Source organism: Leptosomus discolor, chromosome 6 (genome assembly GCF_034619465.1).
Source record: "Leptosomus discolor isolate bLepDis1 chromosome 6, bLepDis1.hap2, whole genome shotgun sequence".
In the NCBI taxonomy this organism is placed as follows: domain Eukaryota; kingdom Metazoa; phylum Chordata; class Aves; order Leptosomiformes; family Leptosomidae; genus Leptosomus; species Leptosomus discolor.
The window spans coordinates 63,461,471-63,482,678 of record NC_141396.1 but is presented as its reverse complement, the minus strand read 5'-3'; the positions used below and the strand labels follow the sequence as shown (position 1 = coordinate 63,482,678).

At 45.7% G+C, this 21,208-nt stretch overlaps 1 protein-coding gene across 1 annotated transcript in view; it reads right to left on the bottom strand.

Moving 5' to 3' along the window:
* Positions 1-11,726: 11,726 nt before the first annotated feature.
* The window catches only part of LOC104342673 (vasoactive intestinal polypeptide receptor), a 108,538-nt gene continuing 99,056 nt past the window's right edge, over positions 11,727-21,208 (bottom strand). The window contains exons 10-13 of the mRNA XM_086467336.1: positions 19,841-19,932; positions 14,105-14,234; positions 13,379-13,420; positions 11,727-11,918 (exon numbers count right to left, since the gene is read on the bottom strand). Of these exons, the coding sequence (XP_086323462.1) occupies positions 11,727-11,918; positions 13,379-13,420; positions 14,105-14,234; positions 19,841-19,932 (456 nt within the window). The remainder of the gene's footprint in view (positions 11,919-13,378; positions 13,421-14,104; positions 14,235-19,840; positions 19,933-21,208) is intronic.

Here is a 21,208-nt window from a genome sequence, read left to right as displayed (position 1 = left end):
CTGTTTTAACATTTTTCTCAAAATAAACCATAGTTTTTTTGTTGTGTTTTATTTTCAGAATAAACCATGGATGTTTTTCTTTTTCCTTCTCTTCTCAGCAGCCAAACAAAAGCAATCAGTTATTCACACAAGTCCTAATAACCAATCCAGCTGAGGAAAGCCAAAGCTTTTCTCTGGGATGGGGGAGCTGGTGAGAGCCTAGAAGTGAGGCATACTCTATAATTTGGATTCAAAGCTTTATCCTTGTCCAGCTCTGGCCTCAATGACAGTAATCCTCTCAGAAACGGATGATCCCTGGCCAGCGATAGAAGCAGGAAGGGAGAAAACCGTCCAGTTCCCCAAATCAGATAAATGACTGTGATTAAAAATAACCTTCTAATTTACAAACAGATCCTTGGAAATGTGACCATTATGAACCAAGAAAGGGGTGAGTTGACTCAGCCAAGAGGAACAGGCCAGGCAGGCTTTGGCAGAGGGAGGACCAGGCTGAGTAACTTGCGGTCGTGCTCACTGCTATTTCAGGGAGAGCTCTGCGAGCTGTGAGACATGCACGGACCTTCTCCCGTCATAGACCAACATGTCTGGCATCTTCTCAAAAGCCAAAGAGACTTGCTGGAGTACCTCCCAAGGAGCCCTCTGTTTAGACTCCTATCTATGAAGGAGAGAGGGATGGGGTTTAGCAGAGAACTAGATCACACAGGCACTGACTTGGTGGGAAATACGTGATGGGTCGCAATGAAAAGCTGCACCTAGTCCAAACCAGAAATCACATTACACGCGTAAATTTATTAGACGTAATAAATTCCTTCATCACTGCTGACTGAAGCCATGTTTCTGTCAGATCCCCATATTTTTCAGCTGGGAGAGGATAGGATGTAATGAAATATTATGGCTTCTAACTGCTTTATGCCAAAGAGCTCAGAGTTTAGTGGTTGATAAGAAACAGCCATTGATTAGACATCCCAGTGAAATAAATTTGTCAGGATTGGGGGAGGCAGATTCTTGGCAGGAGTGGCCAACTCAGTATTGGGGTCTTGCTGCTGGTATTTTCCTTCCTTTGTGAAATAACATTCACATGCATATTCAGGTAAAAAGTGACAATGGGGTGCAACCAACTGTCAGTAGCTGCCAGAAGGAAGGGAAAGACTTACAAGTATGTGGGTGTTGGTATGACATGGTTCTACTCTAGTTTTCTTTGCAACACATATTGCCATCACCGTGCTTTAAAAGCCACCACCCAGCTCCCTCCCACATCCCTCAGTTTCTAAGGACTCGTGTGTCATCTGCTGGAAAAGTGGACAACTCTCCAGTGCTCATGTTGTGCTTGCAGTGCTCACTCGTGTGACATCTTAGCTAGAGATCCCACTTCAAATTTCCTTTCTCCTTGATTTGAAGCTGATATTAAGTGACAGGACTCCTGTTTGTCACCCAGGATGTCTAACTATCAAGATACTGAAGTTTTAAGTTGGAAGTAATTGTCCTCTTGAAGTCTTCACAACAAAGTGTTCTTTAGAGTGTCTGGCTCTTGGTTCCCCAACAAGTACGCCAGCCCTCAGGCTTACAAGTTAGATGTTGTTTTCCTTCCTTTCCCTCCCTCTGTCCCGGTCAACATGGAGTAATTATGTGAAGTTGCTCTGAAAACCAAGAGCAGGAGTGGTGGTGGCTGGTTTCAGCATGCCGAGTTAGCTCCTGCGCTCTTAGGCTATGTGTAACAAGGCTTTGATCCCAGCTGGGCAGAGTGGAGATGTTTCCAAGGGGAGAAGTTCAGTCAGTGGTGTGATGGGGCATGGACGGACTCTAGAAGAGGGTTCATCATTGAGCACGGTGAGGGGAGGACCTAACGCCATACACATAAAACTCTTGCCTTCTCTGGTCTTGGGCTGCAAGGGCAATTTTGTTCTGAGAGAAAGAACTTTTTAGGACCTATGAGGAAAATGTGAGAAATGGCTATTTCGAGATGACATTTCAACTTATCTGACTTTGTTCATATGAGTTAAATGCATAGGGAGTTACCCCAGCAGGAATGACTTGTCTGTGAGCATGTATCAGCATTGAAAGAGGTTTCAGGGCTTTCAAAGTGTATGGTATTACAGCAGCGATGCAGTGCCTAGGCTCTTTGTGCCACACTACCCTGTGATCCTTGGACGATCCAGTCTTTCTGAACTTGTCTGAGGGCAGCTGGACTCTTTCTGTAGATTGCATTGAGTCACAGCTCAAATTTTTTATTCCCAGTTGGAAGGACTGAATGTGACTGGGAGTGAAGATAATTTAACCACTAAAATTGATTCACTACCTGGGAAATTGTTTTAATGTCATGGAGATCTCAAAACTCCTCATCCTGGCATTTTGCCATGGAAACCACGGGGGGGATCAAAGGAAAAGGATGCCATTGGCCATTTTTAATCATGGCTCTTTCGTATACAGAATGGTGTTTTTGCAGTCATAAAAAGCCACTTCACCACTGAACTTACACAAAGGAGCTCTAAAAGCCAAGCTCAGATATTTCCAGATATACATGATCGCATGGTCTATCTAATTCAGTGCACATCTAAGGAAAGCAATGCCATGCTCATTGTAAACCAAGAAAGATGGCTCTTGCACAGAGGACATACAACAGACATCAAAGATCGTTGGATTGATTTTTGCCTCAAACTTCTTAGATTACCTTCATCAAAGCCACTTACATTAAATAATTTCTGGGAGGTGATTGCAGTTCCTTACAAGGAAGACATATTTTGGCAGTATGCGATTATCACCACCTCTATAGACACAGAATAAATCCAATTGGCTGCTCTTTCCTTTCCCCAGCCTTTGTGACCTGTTTTTCTGATTTCTGATTTAATCCACAGAGGGATCCAGGGAAAGTGAGCATGCAACATCTTTGTTTCTCAGAACGGCCCTGAGCATTAGACCCTTTGCTTTTAAATGAAAATGGTCAGTCCACTCAGAAAAGGACACATATAGCTAAGACTTGTCATCCCTAGCTGTGGATTTGACCTTTATTAGTAGCGTGAACACTGGGTGTAAATGAGCTTAAAAAGAGGGTGAGCTGTGGAACTGGCCCTATGGACAAAGAAAAGCTCATTGACCTCTCACTGCAATCTATTTTCACTGCCTAATATTCATGTGCATTATTATTTGTGTCTTTTATATGAAGAATTACTGTTCACTTGTAGTTGCCTGCTGGGCATTTCTCCAATACAGATCAAGGCTCATGCTTTGTTCTGAGCAATAAAGACCTGAAAAGACAGCACTGCTGAACTGGGCACGCAGCAAGGACGAAACACAGACATGATGCAGGGGCAGATCCAGCACCTTTAGGAAAGCTGGAGGAAGCTGCAAAGCTAAGGTCACCATATGAAGCTCAGGAGGTATCTGGTCACCTGGCAGGGTGGGAAAGCTGCCAGGGATGAGCACACAGTCCCTGCAGGGTGCGCACTACTGCTGTGTCTGCTCTTCCAGGGACCAGTGCACAAGATGCCGGTGCTTGGCACACACCGTGTGTTGAGGAGGCAGAGACAGACCCGAGCTTTGGAGTACCACTGGCTCCGTGCAAGGACAGTGGAAATGGAAAGGAAGAACATTAGGTCTCATTAGGCCTATGGGGCAACTCTTGTGCTTGAAAGAAGTGTTAATTTAAATGGCTTGCTAATGGTTTGGAATCAACTAGCAGAGATTTGGAGGCTTTGCAATACCCATGTTCAAACACCAGTCCATTTCTTTCCATGGAGAGAGCTACTTTCAACTCAGAGATTATGTGACGCGATTTAAGTAGACAAATTTGTACTCCACATGGAAAAGAGTCAATGAACCCCGCATTTCCAAAAACCAAGGCATTCCTTTTGAGGTGGATGAACAACACATTCAGAGGACTAACTTAACCTATGTCCCAAAGGCAAACTAAAGTAACAACCAAGCAGCAGGATGCTTAACCCCAGGCCCAGCTGTTGAGCTGCCCTTTACACCTGCAAGTTGTGAATGATCGTATAATTATCGCTACAGTCAGACATACTGTGTTTGTATATGCACGTACAGAGATGGTGTGCATGTACTGAGTGGATGGTTCAAGGCTCTAGTTGTCAGAGCTGCGGGAAGGATGTTTCCAGGATGGTCAGATTTTGAATTTATACCACCAGTGCTGTGGAATCATCTGGTTGTGACAAGCCAAGTCAAACCACTGCCTTGAGCTAGAAACTGCATTTAAGATGCTCTTGGTCATTAGATACAGCAAATGTTGCAGAGAGCACTGGATGGAAGCTCTCTTGTGCATCTCATGGGTAAAGCTTTTTTGTTTCTCGCAGTGGTGTGGGATTTCTGCAGGTGAAACGGACCCATTTGTGTCTGCTCTTGAAAAGCTGCTCACAGGTTCTCCTACCATGTGGCCTAGATGACTGTCAGTCTGTGTTCAGTCCTGAAACAAATGAGAACAAACATGGTTTTTCACATATTTTGGGGTTTTCCTATTCTTGGAGGCTGGTTATGAACTGCTACAGTCTTGGATGTAAAAGACAGACCTTAGCTTTGGTCTGTCCATCCAGGGTACTGGGGGGATTCTCATGGGGATATGGCACAGTATAGTGAGATAGTTGGAGAATATTGCAGCATCCAACCCTACACTTGTGACAACCAATGCGTGTATATGTGTGTGCATGGGTGAACACACCGACAAATACAGGAATCATTTAATGTGTCTTGATCGGGTCAGAAGAACCATAGCGTGTTGGTAATTGCGTGATTATTACCTCCATGCATGAGTCCTACCTCCAAAAGACATTGCACTCAGCCACCTAGCTCAGGCAGCGGTGTTGCCTTCATGGTGGTGGTTTTGGGGATCACTCATGCTGGGGCTGGTACTGATTCTTCTGCTGGCACTGACGTTCTCAAAGAAGGTCTCCCATTTTGAGAGTGATTTGGTCTATCTGGCTAACCTTACAAAGTATGAAATCATTATGCTTAACTCTAGGCAACCACCTCACCAGCTCACTCCCTCCTTCTTAGCCTTTCCTCCTCTGTCTGCGTCTTCTTCAGGACTGAGAAAATGAAAATATCACGTGGAACATCTTAGACACAATGTCTTCACAATGGTTTTATTGCTTGTTTTCAGCAGTGTCAACCACAGAGAAGAACCTCCTCTGAAGCAAGGAGATGAACCAAATACAAAGGAAAAAAATAGCCAATTCATTGCATATGTACAGAGTCAGAACAAAATAAATAACATCGGGCAAAAGGCCATGAAACAAGGCGGAGATTTCACCTGTGCTGAGCAAGCAGGCCTGTTCTCACTGGCATGAAGAATACATCACAAGCACCTAGGTACATAAAAGTCCACAGAGACAGTGATTCTCTGTTCATAGCCAGTTTTCATCACTCTTTGCTGTCAAAGCTTATTTACAGGAGGGCAGAGCAGAGGTGCTTACAGTTTCAGTGAGAAGAGTCAGTTGGCACCAGCTACTGAACAACAGCTTGAGCTGTTTGAGACAGTCTGAAAAATGCACAGTTGAGTTCAAAAGGGCCTTTTCGAACTTAATTTATCATCATCAGAGTATCAAAAATGTGTTGGACTTTTTTTTTTTTTTTTTCAAATGTGCTATTCAGATTTGCTCTAGGTACAAATTTACAATATCCACAAAACTGGGGTATAAAACACTAGTGCTCTGCTGATGCCAATTTGTGTGTCTTAAAGGCCTGGCCTTCAGAACCCAAAAGGGCATTATTTCCCTTACAGACCTGTTATGTAGTTTCCAGTCCCAATGTTTGTCTTCTTCCCTGTGATTTCACAGTAAATATACAGAAACAACCAGGGTTTCAAACCCAGGGCTCTTCAGTATATAGCGCAACACCATGCAAGCAAACAGAGAGTTAGGACATTCAGACAGCAGGAGGTGGAAGAGACGGTCCGTGGGCCCAGGAAACTCCCAATTCCTAAAAGCCATAGTTTACAACTGTACAGATCTCCAGGGGAAATAACAAGATCAGTCATTGTAGTTATACTTCATCACACTGGCATGTAAATACTGGGTTTGGAGACGGGGCGAAAAGTTGACTGAAAGAAAACGGACTGAAATCCACGGTGTTCTGGATTTCGGGACATCTGACTCCATGTACCAGTTTCGGACTTAATTCTTTTCCCTGTTACACCAGTTTAGTTCCAGAATGATACCAGCAGAGTCATTCCAGATAGATATGAGTATATATGAGGCCAAGAGCTTGGCCTCCTGCTCTTCGAGGGTCATCTACAATCAACAAGGATTATGGTCCTTTGCCACCGTAAGCATCGGGGTGTGGAAAGTGCGAAGTTGCACGGTGAGTCAGGGAGCTCAGGACTGCAGTCCTTCAGAGTTTGGCACATTCGTTGGTGCAGGGATGCCTGGGCAGGAACCACAGGGCTGGGCCTGGGCTGTGTCAACACCCCAGTCAAGATCCTTTCTTCAGCTAAACGCCCTACCTGAAAGCCGAGGGGTTGGGACACAGCAGGGAGGAAGCATGTTTTACGCCGGCTTTGGTGTTTAACCTAGATTCACCTTCCAGAGAAGCAACGTTGCTTCCTAGTCTCCTGGCTTCTGACACCACATGGATTTCCATAGGCCATTTACCAAACCAAGCTGAATATGTGCGGACAGAATAAAACAAGCTTCACAAAGACACATATTGGCATTTCCAAGTTTGAGAGATTCTCTTTCAGTCTGAAAATATTACGTATTTCCTTCAGAAACCCACTGGGGTTTGCCTTATTTAAACACTGTGGTGAAGATGGAAGGAATGGAGAACAAAATAATCCCACCAAACCCCTTTAATCCCTGCCACGGAGCCAAGCAGTGTTGACTCCTGAGCTTTGGAACTTCATTTTGCTTTTTAAAAACCACTGGCAGTCTTTCATTAATCAGTAGGTGCATCTCTGTCTGGGAGTAATACCGTCAGACTGGAGCAAAGATTTGGTTTTAATCCTTTCACTCGCACAGCCCTGTGACAGACACCAGCCTGCCTCACTGCTTCTGAGCTGAACAGGAACCAAATGGGATATCGAGAAAGAAGTAAATCTGCTGCTTAGTTAACGTACAAAACATTTTTTCTCCAGTAACACCTTCCTTCAGAAAAATACAACTGCTTCCTCGGCAATAAAATAAAATAAAAATAAAAATGCAGGTGTTTCATCTCCTGGGCTTTCTTGGGATCCCTTTTTCATTCCATAACTACAGTCAAAATGCTGCATATATACCTCTGATTTTAAAAACTGCTTTCAGGTTAATGTCCTGAAATTCCTCACAGCCTAGAAGTTCTTTACTGCTCTTTTTTAAAATCTAAACATGGTCATGCTCTTATTTCTTGCTGCTTATTAGAGGGCCACAGAGCAATATAGGTCCCAGTTGAATAGAAATTATCTACACTCTAATGTTAGCATTGAACCTTGTACCTCTAGACCTTGAGAAAATAATTTAATTTTTACATTTTAATTGTTCCATACTTCTTAATAATTGTTTAATAGTTTAATCACTGAAATATAGAGTGACTCATTAACAGGAGGGGTTTGATGTCTCACTGGTATAAAAAGGGAGTAAACAGTTCCAGGCTGAAGGAAACTATTCTAAAGGCAAATTCCAGCTTTACGCTGATGTAATTCCAGAATCACTGAAGTGAACTGATCGGTGTAAGTGGGCTCAGATTTTGGCCTGATTTCTGTATAGAGTTTTGGACTCTACATTCATGATGCTCAAACATATCTAAAAGCCTAACATATCCAGGTACGCCTCTTACTCTTATTTTGCAGCAAATTACCGCAATTGCTTTCCCCGGAGTGGTTCCCGTCAGAGTTAAGGGGGTCAGACGGGCGCTTTGTGGGCAGCGGCAGCAGTCCTGAGCACTGCCTCGGGTGTTCTGGCACGGGTTCAGGACAGCGCAGTTTGGGCTGTTGTTTGGGGTTGCAGGGAGGTCCTTGGACTCCATTTTATTGATGAGCTGGATGAAAAAGCAGAGCAGAGGAGGCCAAGTTATCGGGCCGAATTCCTGCACTAGGTCACTTAAACAAAAGGGCCCGATCTGAACGCCGTTGTTCACTTGATCGCTCATCTCCCCGGAGTGAAAAGCTCTCATTTCACCACTGACTCCTTTGTTCTCCTGAAATAGGAGGCCAACGCAGCTGGGCTGGCAGCTCTGCACTGCCTAAATCACTAATATCGCCGTGCCTGTCACAGCAGGTATATCCCGCACATCCATTTAATCTCTCAAACACCCTTGACAGCATAATGGCAACGTGGCTGCACGTTCCGTGATGAAATAACTGCGAGTAGGATGCCTGGGGACACTGTTCCCGGCATGCTAATGTAGGCAACATTCTTTGAAGGAGCCCCTCAGCTTAAGTCACATCCCATCTTCAGGCTGCCACGCAGAACAGCCTGGCGATGCATCTCAAGGGCCGCAGAAGGCCCCGTGGCATCGCTAAATAACCAGCCAAATTGTTCCTTGTCATGTCTCTGAAAGGCAAGCCCATTCCTGCGGCCTTTGGCATACGGTCGATGCTGGCACAGGTTAGCACAGGGCTGAAATGGAGAAGCTGCAAATACAAAGCAGAAGGTCCCTCCTGCAAACGGAGTTATCAGCACAGGCAGGGGAAAAGGAAGGTGAAGAACAACCGGGTGAAAATGCACAAGGTTTCTTGCTGCTCGTGGCTCACAGGCATGGATCTTCTACCCCAGCAGGGCTGCCTAAAACAGATGCGAAGGGTTTCCCTCACATCTCACAAAGGAGGTTGCTGGCAGTGGTGCTTCAGGTATGCTCAGCAGCGCTGTGCTCAAACTCCTCCTTTGCTTGGCTGGGACCTGGGATTTAAGTTCACACCTCAGGCACCTCAGCTAAATAGCTACCGTGATAGATCGAGGGTGAATGAGTTTGCAGGCTGGTGAATCAAATCTCTCCCAGACTGATGTTGCTTCCAAACTCTGAACCAGTGAGAGGGAGCATTTTACACCAAGCGGAACAACTTGGAAGCTGAGAGAGGGCTTTCCCTTGCTTCTTCTGGGCTTCCTTGCAGCTAGCCATTCACCTGGTGAAATGCAGAGCTAGGTCAAAGCCTTGCTTTGAACCAGGCACAGGAGAAGAACTGGTGGTACTGGTGGGACTTCTCCAGCATCCTCTACATGAGTCCTAATCCAGGTCTGAAAGCCCTCACCAGAGCAGCACAAGCATCGAACACAAAGGAGGGTCCTTGCCTCTGAGAACCTCATGGAGATTCAATAGGGACCTTGCTCTTGGGGTGTCACAGCACGAGGGCTTCAGTGCAAGCAACATGGGGAAATTTTAAGCATCCTCTTAGTTTCTCTGGATTTTGGGAATTAGCTGCTAAGAGAGGATTTTGATGATCTTATGGCACATTAGTGTTGGATTCTGACTGCTAATGACATGGTTTCAGTGTAAGGTAGCTATAACAAAGATGGCTTACACCTGGCTAGCCTGGGGTCTTGTCAGCACTTTAATTCCAGGACCATAGAGCTCATTATGACTATCCTCACAATATCTACCTTTCCTCTTAGGTTTTGCAGGCTGGGTAGCCATGGCTACGCTGTGACAGCATCTGAGCTAGCTCACTGAAAACTCATGACTGCACGTCTACCCTTCATGGCAGTTGTAGCAGAGTATCTCAGACTTCAGCCCTCTACGCTGTTCTCAGTCCCACATGTGGAGAAATACTTTGGAAGCATCAAACTCCGAGGATAACAGGTACAGCTTTAGGAGGGTTACGGCACGGAACAACCGCCATTTCAGAGCTGAGAAAGGAACTGGATATCTAGATCTGCAACTCTCCTCCTGGGCACAGTGAATCACAGATACTTAAGGCAAGCAGACAAGCAAGCAAAACAAGCCCCAAACCCACCAATTAAAGATGCTTCCCTTCAATGAACCACATTTCCTTATGAAGAAAAAGAAGTCCAGGTGCTGTTAGTACCTGTGGATCAGTTGAGATCTCTGCTCTGAAAGAGGAGCCCACCTTCCTTCCCACGTATAAGCATTGGTGACCCAGACTCTCCTTCACGAGGACAGTGCTATGACATGTTATAGGAGGATGACAGCAGCCCAGTTGTTTAGTGTACACAGGAGCTGGGCAGGGCTTTCACACCCCCATTGTAAAACCGGTGCAACTCCATTTGATGCAGTTGGGTGGAACACAAACATGAGCATCTGCATCCTGGTGTTGTCTATCTCCTGACCGAGTGTGGGATTGCGAGGATTGTCTCAAACGCAGAGCCTGGGAGTGCGAGCTGCCTGTGATGCCCTGCAAGCTGTCATCCTGGCATGTCTGAGCAGGATTCGGTTTCACACCTCTCCTTCACCCCTCCACCAAGAAAAGAAAAGAAAAAAATAACTATTCCTTTGGTTTTAACAGGATTTATGTGCGTTCTTTAAATAGGGGTTGCCCCTATATGGAAACTAATAGGCCTTCAGAAAAGAGGTAAAATACGCATGCACATCCTAAAGATCTAACAATGCCTTCATCATAGGATGAAAGCTGCCCACAAAAGCTGAAGAAGAAATCAGTTTAATAGCTCCTTCACTCCTGGAGTGCCAGTTACGTGCTGAGACAACCTTGTTCTGATGAAAGCAATTTTGCTTGCTGCTGTGGCGCTAATTTTTTCATCTGGAGAGTGGCTCCTTATGGCAGGTCTGATCCAATTAAGGATTACAGGGTTCTACATCTCCCTTTCCTGGCAGTGTGGGCTAAGCAAGTGCAAACGAATTACAGACCAATTGCTTTCCCCTGATCCCTAATGATCCTGGGTGCCTTAATGCACCAAGATCTACGGGCAAACTTAAAAAGAATGAAGGATACAGCCGTGCTCTGCTTTTGGCATCTGTACCTGGTTTTTATATACGCAAATCGAGTTTCCTGATCATTGAAAACAACCAAACGATGGCACGAACATAGCGCAGAGAAGGGCATTCACACTGTTCCCTCTCAGTGACCTGCTTTTCCAGAGGGCACCCAAGGGTGCTTGGAAAGCTTTTGCTAACGAGGATGGCGGGCAATTAGCAGAACACACTGCAGCACTGGGGCAACCTCCGAGGGCCCTTCCTGATGCTGCAGCTTCATCTTCACACGCGTAAAACACCGAGGCAGGGGCTGTGCGCTGGCCTCTCCCCTTCCTGCTCATGTTCCTCCTGTCCCTTCTCCCTGACTCTGTCTTCAACGCCTTATCACCACCTTTTATCAGTGGGACTTTTGGCACATTCATATGTTTGGCTTTTTTTTTTTTTTTTTTTTTTTTTTTTTTTTTTTTTTTTTTTTTTCCTGCTTCTTGCCTCCCTCTCTCCTTTACTGGCTCATTTTTTAAAAAGTGCAATTTATCTTTTTCAGAGATGCCGGTTCTGGTAAAGCGACCAAGGACTCAGGCTCTCCCCTCCCTTGGCCCCCATACTTCATTATTTATGGCACATCAGGATCTCCCAGGCTCTCCTCAAGTGACTGGGACCTCTACTCATAGTTATCAATCCCTGAGGGCTTGACACTTAGGAGTGAAAGATCTGAAAAGGAGAGGAAAAGTATTTCTCTGCTTCTTGGCTTGTCTGATCTCGTTCTGGTTCTGGATGCCAGTGGCTTTTCCAGTTTTGTGTCCTCTGTTGGCTCACGTGGAGCATGTCATTTCACAAGGATTTGTCATCGAATCGCTGATTCCTGGGGATCCTTTTGTCTCTCAGTGTCTCTCTTGGATGCTCAGTGCTTGGAGAGCCTCTCCCCATCACACCAGAGAGAATTCAGCCTGGAAGCCAGAGCACCGGCGTGTCTTTGGTGAGCACTTGGTCAGCATGGAGATCTGGGTGCTGAAGTTGGTGCCGTTGCTGCCTAAGGAAGGGTGGTGATACTTCATGTCTGAGCCCAGGAACCGCTCCAGATGCCACCTCCGCCACTTTCGCTTGAGCTCAGCTTGGACCTAGGCGGTGGAGAGACGAGCAAGTCAGAAGGGGACATTTTCTATTGCTCTTACTTGAGCGTGTGAGCAGCCATGGGTGACCCACCTCCCAAGGGGCCAAGAATTATTTTATAAAGGTCACTAAACTCAAGCTGGTCAGAACTTTTAGCTACATAGAACAGAGGGGACACTCCAGACAGTAAACTACTAGAGTAGAATTCCCTGAGCTTCGGCAGAAAGGTGAGCACAGGGAATTTCTTATCTGATACAGTGAAGGTGCCAGACTACTTAACTTTAACGGCAACATATTCTTGTACAAATACAAATGATTTAAGTATAACTTGTCTGCAAAGCTGTCAATACGGCTGTGCTTTTCTGATAGAAGCTACCTGTTCCTGCTCAGTGAGTTTCCAGACATCATCTGGTTTACACACTGTCCAGATTCAAATCCTGAACAAATCTGTCCCCTCCTGCAGCCTTCCAGTGCAAATTTTTAGATAACAGCCTGAATTAGATAAAAAAAGCTGTGTCTGAGGGTCTCTGAGATCGGCAAGCACAGGAACAGTACAATACCAGGATGCACACCCCAGGACTGGAAGCATGGGAAAGGCAAAATCAACGCTTGTAAGGTAGGAACGTGTTTACCTGGCACTGGTCTGTGCCTAGCAAGTCACGTCAATGCCTGTATTGGTTTTGGATGATGAATAAGTTTGTGCCTCACGCAGGCTTACTGGCAAAGGTCTCTGCTGGGGCTGGGCTATCTGCCCTACGTGCCATCTCGTAATGTACCCATGGCATCAGCACGGCTGAAAGCAGCATCGGAGATGTAAGAGAGCAAATTGTGATTCTGGATGCTCCTCCTCTCCCTAGGAAGCTGGAACACAAACCCAGATCACAGCTGCTTCTTTCTTGTCCGTGCTCAGTTTATTGAGCTGAAAGTGCTCCAGCCGAGAGCAGCTCCAAGTTTTTAGCTGCTCACCCTTCCTTGGTAGCCTTCGCAATATGGGTTTAATCAGTCTCTGCTGAATTTCTTATGGGCAGATGGAGCACGGTGCAAAAACATCGCTGCACTAACGAGCCTCCATCTTGGCAGTGGGCTTGATCCTGTGGAGGATTCACTGAGGCGCTAAGCTTGAGTAGGGCTTAGAAGATGGGCTTTATCCTTCCCTGCTGAAAGTGGTCCTTTTGGATCGGGGTTTATGCAAGGTCATATGGGAGTTCTGCTGATGCTGACTCATGCGTAAAGGATGGACTCAGCAGCAGCAGTACTACAGTGCACAGAAAGTCCTAATGAGTTTATTGATTGTGGTGGAAACTGTCAGGCGAACGGTTAAGTTGCTTTCCTGGAGTAACCGATCTGACGTGGATACTTCCCCCCCAGTATGGTAACATCAGGAATGGGACACTTCTCAATCCGCTCTCCACAAGCATTCCATTTGCCTTAGCTGCAAATAACAACCAAATGATACTGTTGATCTTACCTCCCCATTGAGAAAACAGTACAGAACAGCCACCACAAATCCCTAGGAGAAAGGAGAGAACAGGCTTTTAGCACCTCTCAAGCTCACCGCAGCCTTGGAGAAAGGGCACACTGCTGGGGGACAGCTACAGTGCCTCTTAGAAACCACTAAACTGCATTTCCCCTACAAAAGGAGCAGGGGAAGACCGGCTAAGGTACCTTGCAGCAGATGTATGGTGTGACTTCAAAGACTGCTCCAGATGGGTGTTTAAAGCCACCAGCAGTCAGCTCAGCTCTCAGAGGGGCAGCTGGTCATTCAAACTGGGGCGCTAGAGGCAAGTGGATATTGTGACGTGATACCAGACCCAACTTTCCTGCTTGATCTTGACAGCTGAAACTGGGGAAGATCTAAACATGCTCACTAGTACATCATCAGGGTCAGAATGATCTTAGACATAGTATAGGGCTAAACTGCTCCTTCCCCATCTCCCTTTCAGTGACACCTCACTTTGAGAATCTCAGCTTTCACTGAAAAAAAGAAACCAAACTTATCTCTAGCCCTCATGGTTGCAAACACTAAAGACAAGGAGTGAGTGTAGATCCATTTATATCTCAAAGGAGAGATGCCAGATGTGAAGGGATGACGATGTAAACAGGGATGTTAATTCATTCATCACTGAACAAAGCATGCCACTGACACATGTATGGATCGTGGTGACAGAAGGACCCTGCTTGCCGGGTGGCTTACCTGGAAAGACCCAACCACGAGCTCAAAGACCAGCTTAACTTCCGCTTTGAAATTGTCAGGGAAGAAAGCAAACATGATGTAGTGAATGCCAAAGAGAGGGATCAGCAGCAAGGTGGATTTGGCCAGCCTCCTGTTGGAAAGACAAACATGAGTCATAAGGGGGGAGGGAAGAGGAGCTAAACGGTAAGCTAATGAGAAAACCTGCATCTGAGCCCTATGCAACCCTGAAACTTTAATTTGCTGCCGTACATATTTGCTGATTACCTGGATCATGATGGTGTAGCCTGTAGCATGCATGGTAAGTGCCTTTGTTTACCCTTAGGAGATGTGATATGGGCCACTTACCCTGAGGTCCTGGGAACACCCAGCCTTTCAACAGCAGCCTCCAGAGAGGCAGCATCAGGATCTGCCCTCGCCCAGAGGGAAGAAGTGTCTGGGGTACAGCGAAACGGAGGGTGTTGAGAGAGCTCCTCACCGCTGAACCTCCCCAGGATCCCTCTGACAACCTGGGCTGGGATGCAACGACACGTGGAGGTGGACCCTCAGCTAGGCATAGTCACTGTACGGCAGTTCGAACCAACCAAGGACCATGCTGGAAGCTTTTCCACAGGCTTGCTTTCCTCCTGGTTAACAGCTCTCATATAAACATATGTGTGCCTCCAGCTAAGGCAGAGGGATCAGCTCTAGATTATTTCTCCTTGGCCCGCAGACTGCAGATGGCTGGTGATTTCAGACGTGGTGACAACATAAAATGTGACATCTTTATTCCTAGTAACTTCAATGGAGGTATTTCTTTCTCCCTTCTCTCTTCTCCCCCTCCCACCGGAGATCTTTTTTCATCTCTACAAGCTAAATCATCATCTAGCACTGTCTTTGTTTGCTTGGGATTTCTGAAAATTACAGCTTCTGGGAGAGAAATGGTATGTTTAGCTCAGAATAATGACAGGCTATCGCACAATGAACGTCTCCAAAGGAGGGGGATGAACAGTATTAGTGCTCAATGGCATCAGGCTAGGTAATCAGAGGTCTAATTAGGAAGAGATGATAATTTATTAAATATAATCATTATTAAAATATAGCTGATGGAAATAAAATGAAATCAGGGCCTTAAGGATGCTTATGGGGGTTTTGGCTCCCTTGGCCACTCACATCCTCCCCTGTTCCCCTCTCCCAGAGGCTTCTGGAGGAACTGAAGCTACGGCTGGGAATGTTGGAAATACTTGTCCTTCCATCTGCAAACCCTTCACCTCCAAAGTCTCATCAGGCTAGGTCCCCTCAGGCCATCTTCATTTATTTGCCATCTGCATAAGCCCACTGGGAAGGCTGATGTGCCAGCTTTACGCAGATGATGCTCATCACTGTATCTCCCAGCAGACCTTTCCAGCTTTCCCTGGGCCTGGCCCAAAGACAGCTCGACATTAAGGCTGTCGTTGGAGGCTGTGGCTCCCCAGGGAATACCTCCTGGCTGAAAGGCAGCTGGGTACAACTCATTCCAGGCAAAACGAGCGCCTGCAGGAAGCTGAGGAACTTTCCAGGAATTTGCTTTTCCTACCACATCCCTCCCTAGCAGGCACATGCCTGCTCATAGTGAGTAGATCCAAAATGTGCATCCTTTTCGATGTCTTGCTCTGCCAGAGGACTGCCACTGTCATTGGTAACCATCAGGGTACCATGTGCCTTGCTCTCAGAAGCATCTCTGGACAGTGTGACCCACACTAGTACGACCCAGCCCTAATTACCCCAGTTCCTGACATATGAGAAAGCAACTGGTTTTCTAAGCAGAACACAGTTCGGTGAATGTCAATACTGGCTTTGCAGAGATCTCTCCTCTCTCCCCAGTCCTTCAGGAACAGTCATAGAACAGAACAGAATCCTAGAATGGTTTGGGCTGGAAGGGACCTTAAAGATCACCTCATTCCAGCCCCACTGCCATGGGCAGGGACACCTTCCACTAGACCATGTTGCTCAAAGCCTCATCCAACCTGGCTTTGTCAGCCTAGAGGAGATTGATGCGATGCTGCCTTCGTGTACCGTATTCACAGTGACACTGTTTTCAGCCTCCCATGGATCAGAAAATTTAATCTTATCATTACAGACAGCATTGGGGCCTCATTTGTAGCATTTTTCCTCCTGGCTGGACAGTGGCAATGAAAAGGGCGTAAAGCCAAACCTTAGGAGCCCCCTCCTCCAGTTCGGACAAAACCCCAAACCCAACTCCTGCTTTCAGCACTGAGCTTCCCCAGAATATTGAATGATTTTTTATACCTCAGCTTGGCTTCAAGGCAAGGGCCCTATGATATTTAAAAGAGACTCCCCCCCTAAACACTGCAATGAGGAAAATCATCTTCCCCAGTCGTGGTGTAATTTCTCCCAGGGAGCTAAAGCCTGGCTGTGGAAGAGGCAGAACTGCTTGGGAGATTGTCCAAAACTGGTTAAAGCTACCTGTTGGAAGCCATGGCTTCTCAAAAAACCTCATTACTTCCACTCCCAGCACAGGGTGCACTTCCTAGACCTACCATCACTGACAGATATACGTGGTGACAGGTAATTTAGGGAAAATGCATCTCCACTAGCCTGCACTGAACCTACTCCTCTCCTTGGGAGTGGGTAAGAGTGAACCAGCACTTTAGTCATGCTCCTTGAATGCATAACGGAAAAGTTACCCAGAAAACTTTTGATGATAATATTGATCTATGAACATGTGCAGAATAGAAAGAGATGAATTTTGCTCAAGATTTGCATTGCAGAAAACAACTTCTATTTGCCTGAAATGTTGCTGTCCCATTCTTGCACATGTCTCTGTCATTTCCAGAAAACTCTTTTGGGAGACTTGTTTTCACAGTTTCTAATACATTAAAGCCCAGTTCACTGTCTGTAGCATTAGCGAGTGAGTCAGCAGCGCACTTGAACCTCGAGCCTGCAGCTAAACTGAAACCGGTTGGAATTGAACAACACTGTCAACGTGTCAACATGTTATTTTTTTATAAAATAAACAATATAAAATAAACAAGAGAAGGAGGGAGAAATGCAAATGAGAGATCGCTGATGTTGTTAGTTTAAAAAATATTTGTCTCCACTTTGGCAGGAGGAACCCACATATATCATCAGCAGAAGTTTTTTTGCTAAAATCACAGAATCACAGAATGGTTTGGGTTGAAAGGGATCTTAAAGACCACCCAGCTCCAAACCCCCTGCCATAGGCAGGGACACCTTCCACCAGACTAGGTTGCTCCAAGCCCCATCCAACCTGGCCTTGAGCACTGCCAGGGAGGGGGCAGCCACAGCTTCTCTGGGCAGCCTGTGCCAGTGCCTCACCACCCTCACTGTGAAGAATTTCTTTCTTACATCTAAGCTAAATCTCTCCTCTTTTAGTTTGAAATTACCCCTTGTCCTACCACCACAGTCCCTGATCACGAGTCCCTCCCCACCTTTCCCATAGCCCCCTTTCAGCACTGGAAGGTCACCATAAGGTCTCCCCAGAGCCTTCTCTTCTCCAGGCTGAACAACCCCAGCTCTCTCAGCCTGTCCTCACAGGGGAGGTGCTCCAGCCCCCCGATCAACATTGTGGCCTCCTCTGGACTCACTGCAACAAGTCCATGTCCTTCTTATGCTGGGGACCCCAGAGCTGTCCACAGTACTCCAGGTAGGCTCTCATGAGAGTGAAATAGAGGAGGAGAATCAACTCCCTCGACCTGCTGGTCATGCTTGTGTCCTGCAAGCAACACCCCTGAAGCCAGCAACAGCATTACGGGCAGTAAGAGAATGACATGTAAAAGGATCCAGGTACCTACAGTTCCAATCCACATGCCTAATGGCATTTACAACAGGGTCTGGAACCCAGGTGTCTCTATGGACATTAAAAACTTAGGAACACACCGAGAACTCCTCTTGGTGGGATCCAGCCTTCTTCCTTTCCATAGGAAACTGTGGTGCCTCATGTCCTACTGCAGTCAATACAGTCAACAGAGATTTCCAGACACCCCAGAGAATCTGGCTGGTGGCCAGCTGCCACTGTACAAGGGTAGAGGCCTCCCGTAGGTCCTGGGTCTTATGTGCCAGGTCCAGGCAAGTATCTCAACTGTCCTAAAGCATCTTATATGGCTTGGACGCCTACAAGTGAGCACCTGATTCATGCCCTAATGGAACTGAGATGTTTTTCCAGGTAGAGAAGGAAGGTGAGGAACTGTGGGTGTGAAGATCATTTGTACTTCAGCAGTACCTCCTGTTTGGCAGGCCAGTATGGGGAAGTCCGTGTTACTCACTGCCCAGCTGTGCTATGTTTGTTTACAAGGCAGAGAGCTTTCCTGGCAGCTCCCACTTCATCAGAAAATGGGATGCAAAAAGCCCTGAACCCAAAGCTCAGCATGACCTCCGAGGTAATCTGGGCATAACCCTTCCGACGTGTGTTGGCAGCACTTCTACTGAGATGAACGGGAGCCAACTGCTCCAGGCTGCTGCTTAGTGCTAGAACATATTTCAATATGCTGATTTAATCTATGCACCTGGCCAAAGCTGTTGCAGTCCTGGGGGTACAAAGACACAATGCCCAATTGGAAATACATAAAGGGAGGTGATAAAAAGCATGAGGTCTGGTAATATTGGTGTGTTACGATCATAGAAAAAGAGGTAATTGGCTTTGGCTGCTGCAGGGAGAAGTTAAGGTCAAATACTGGAATTTCCTTTCACAAATCTGAGAATCTCTCGAGGCGGATGAAATGTGTAATTTACCATCACTAGAGAGAAAGACTAAGAGTCATGGCTGGTCAGTATTTAAGGACCATATTGATACTGTCTTCTGTCTTGCAGAAGGATGAACTGAGTTCAGATTCTTCAGAGTACCTAAGTGCACTGCTCCCTCCAAAGACAAGGAAGATTTATGAGCAGTGACCATGTAGACACTGGACTTTTTCCTTTTCAGTTCTTTTCTAGGAATCATTTAATAAGTATCTAGGATAGTTGAAGGGCTGAGCCAGGACAGTGGCAAGAGTCAAAAGCAAGCCAATTTGAACTTTTATTTTATTTGCACTGAAGCCAGAATAAATCATGCAGACAGGCAGATGTTTTGCACTCTTAGAATACTGCAACTAAGACCAGTCTTGGCCACTGAGACAGATGCTGATCTCACTTGCAAGTCGTTCGTTATAAACAGCCCCATTAAGGTCAACTGTATATCCCTGAAATAAAAGCATTATGTCAGGCAAAATGTCTGAGACAGGGCTACTTCTCAACAGTGAAGAGAAATGCATTGAATTAATCCAATCTTGTTTAGGCATCTGCTTTAGGATAAGGAAAATTTGTCATAGCTTTTACTGAATGTACTAATTTTCTAGACCTCTCCTTTGAAAAAGGGAGCTCAGGGTGACTAGTTGAGAAAAAAAAAAGCCCGTATACTGTGAACAGCTACTCTTTGTTCTCCATCAGGGTCCCCCTGCCTTCAGAATCCAATAAATACTGAATATACAAAGACAAAACCTATTTTGTTTCATGATCTTTACTGTTGCTCTCACTTCTTCATCGTTAATCCCAGGAGAAAGCCTTCTCGCCTGTCTGTTCAAACTGATACAAAACATGCCCAGCTGTTTTAGAAAATGCCCCATTTCCTGATTTCTGATTGGCTCTAATCAATTAACAAATACTTGATTCAGATCAGTGCAGACAGATGCAATAACTAACTGTTAACAGCTGAACAGATCTCCCAAAAAACATACAATACGGTTGAAAAAGTCTAGGACTTACGAATATTGGCTGGTTTCATTGTGCCCAACGTCTGGGGAATGCAACTTCTGGACTAAGATACGGATGATGCAAATGAAGAGAATGAAGTTCACCTGTCGGGATGGGGAGAAAAGAAACAGAGAGAGAAATAAAAAATTAGTATTTTTTCCCAGTGAAAAGAGCCCATCATTAGAAGGGAATTCCTTTCACTGTAATGCTTTTGCCATGGAGCAAGCTGTTGTTAAAAAGCCATGAGCAGAGAACCCCACTCTGGGAGCACATAGTAAACCGACACAGGATGGCAGCCATCTTGGGCCTGACATCAGCCTGCTTGGGACTTTGTGTCATATATCCCAAGTATGATGATGTCAAACCCATAGAGCACAGCTATGCACGACGTCCTGCTGCGTGGGGGAGTGCCGACGACAGGGTGGGAAAAGAGCCTTGGGAGTTAGCGGAGCGACGGACGTCAAAGCCCTCGAGAGACGGTGACATGGGACCGGCTGCTGAGCATGTCAAAGACTGAGGTGGTGAGCCAAGGAAACCAAAACAAAACACAAAGCAGTATCCACGCAAGCAGGCCTCTACTCAATGCTATTGGGCACGTCTTCTCTGGAGAGAAGCCGGAGATTTTGCAGAGCAAGGGATAGACCTCAGTGACACAGCGGAAAACGTTCTCTCCTAGGACGTTAGACCAGAGGAGTCTAGCTAATACCTAGATTTTAGATCGTGCTTTTCACTCCAAAAAATCTCAAAGAGCTCGTCCAACATACTCAAGCAACGTTAACCTTATCTAACAGCAAAGGTGTAGAGCTAGGAATGGTCATTTCCTAAAGGCATGTAGTAAATGGCATGAACTGAATGAAAATCTACTTGCTTTTAAGATCCCATCCATTCAATCATGCTGTTATTCATGCAACGTATACAATAGAAAAGCGAAGACAGATTTCTGTGGACTTAGTTTATAGTTTGGCACACAACCTCTTTCTTTATCCTTTCATGGTTAGCAAATGCACAAATGATTCTGACTTTTAGAGACTTAAAGGCTAGAAGGGATTGTGTTAACCAGCCAATCTGATTTCCCACATAAACAGATTGTAAAATTTCCTCCAGCAATTCCTACATTTATCTCAGCAACAGGTGAATGAAGGAGATTGAAGCACATCTCTCATTTAGATACTCACTCTTTTTTCAAAGGCTATGAGTGATTGGAAATTAATCGTATTTCTTGGTTATGATTTATTGCTTAATCACTTTTTATCTATCCCATACCATTTATCATAGTTTCTGTTCACATTTACTTGCTTACAAAAATGGTTTGCATCTGACTTGGTGGCAAGTAAAATTAATCAGTTCAAACCGGTATTATCTAGATCAATTACTCAAGCT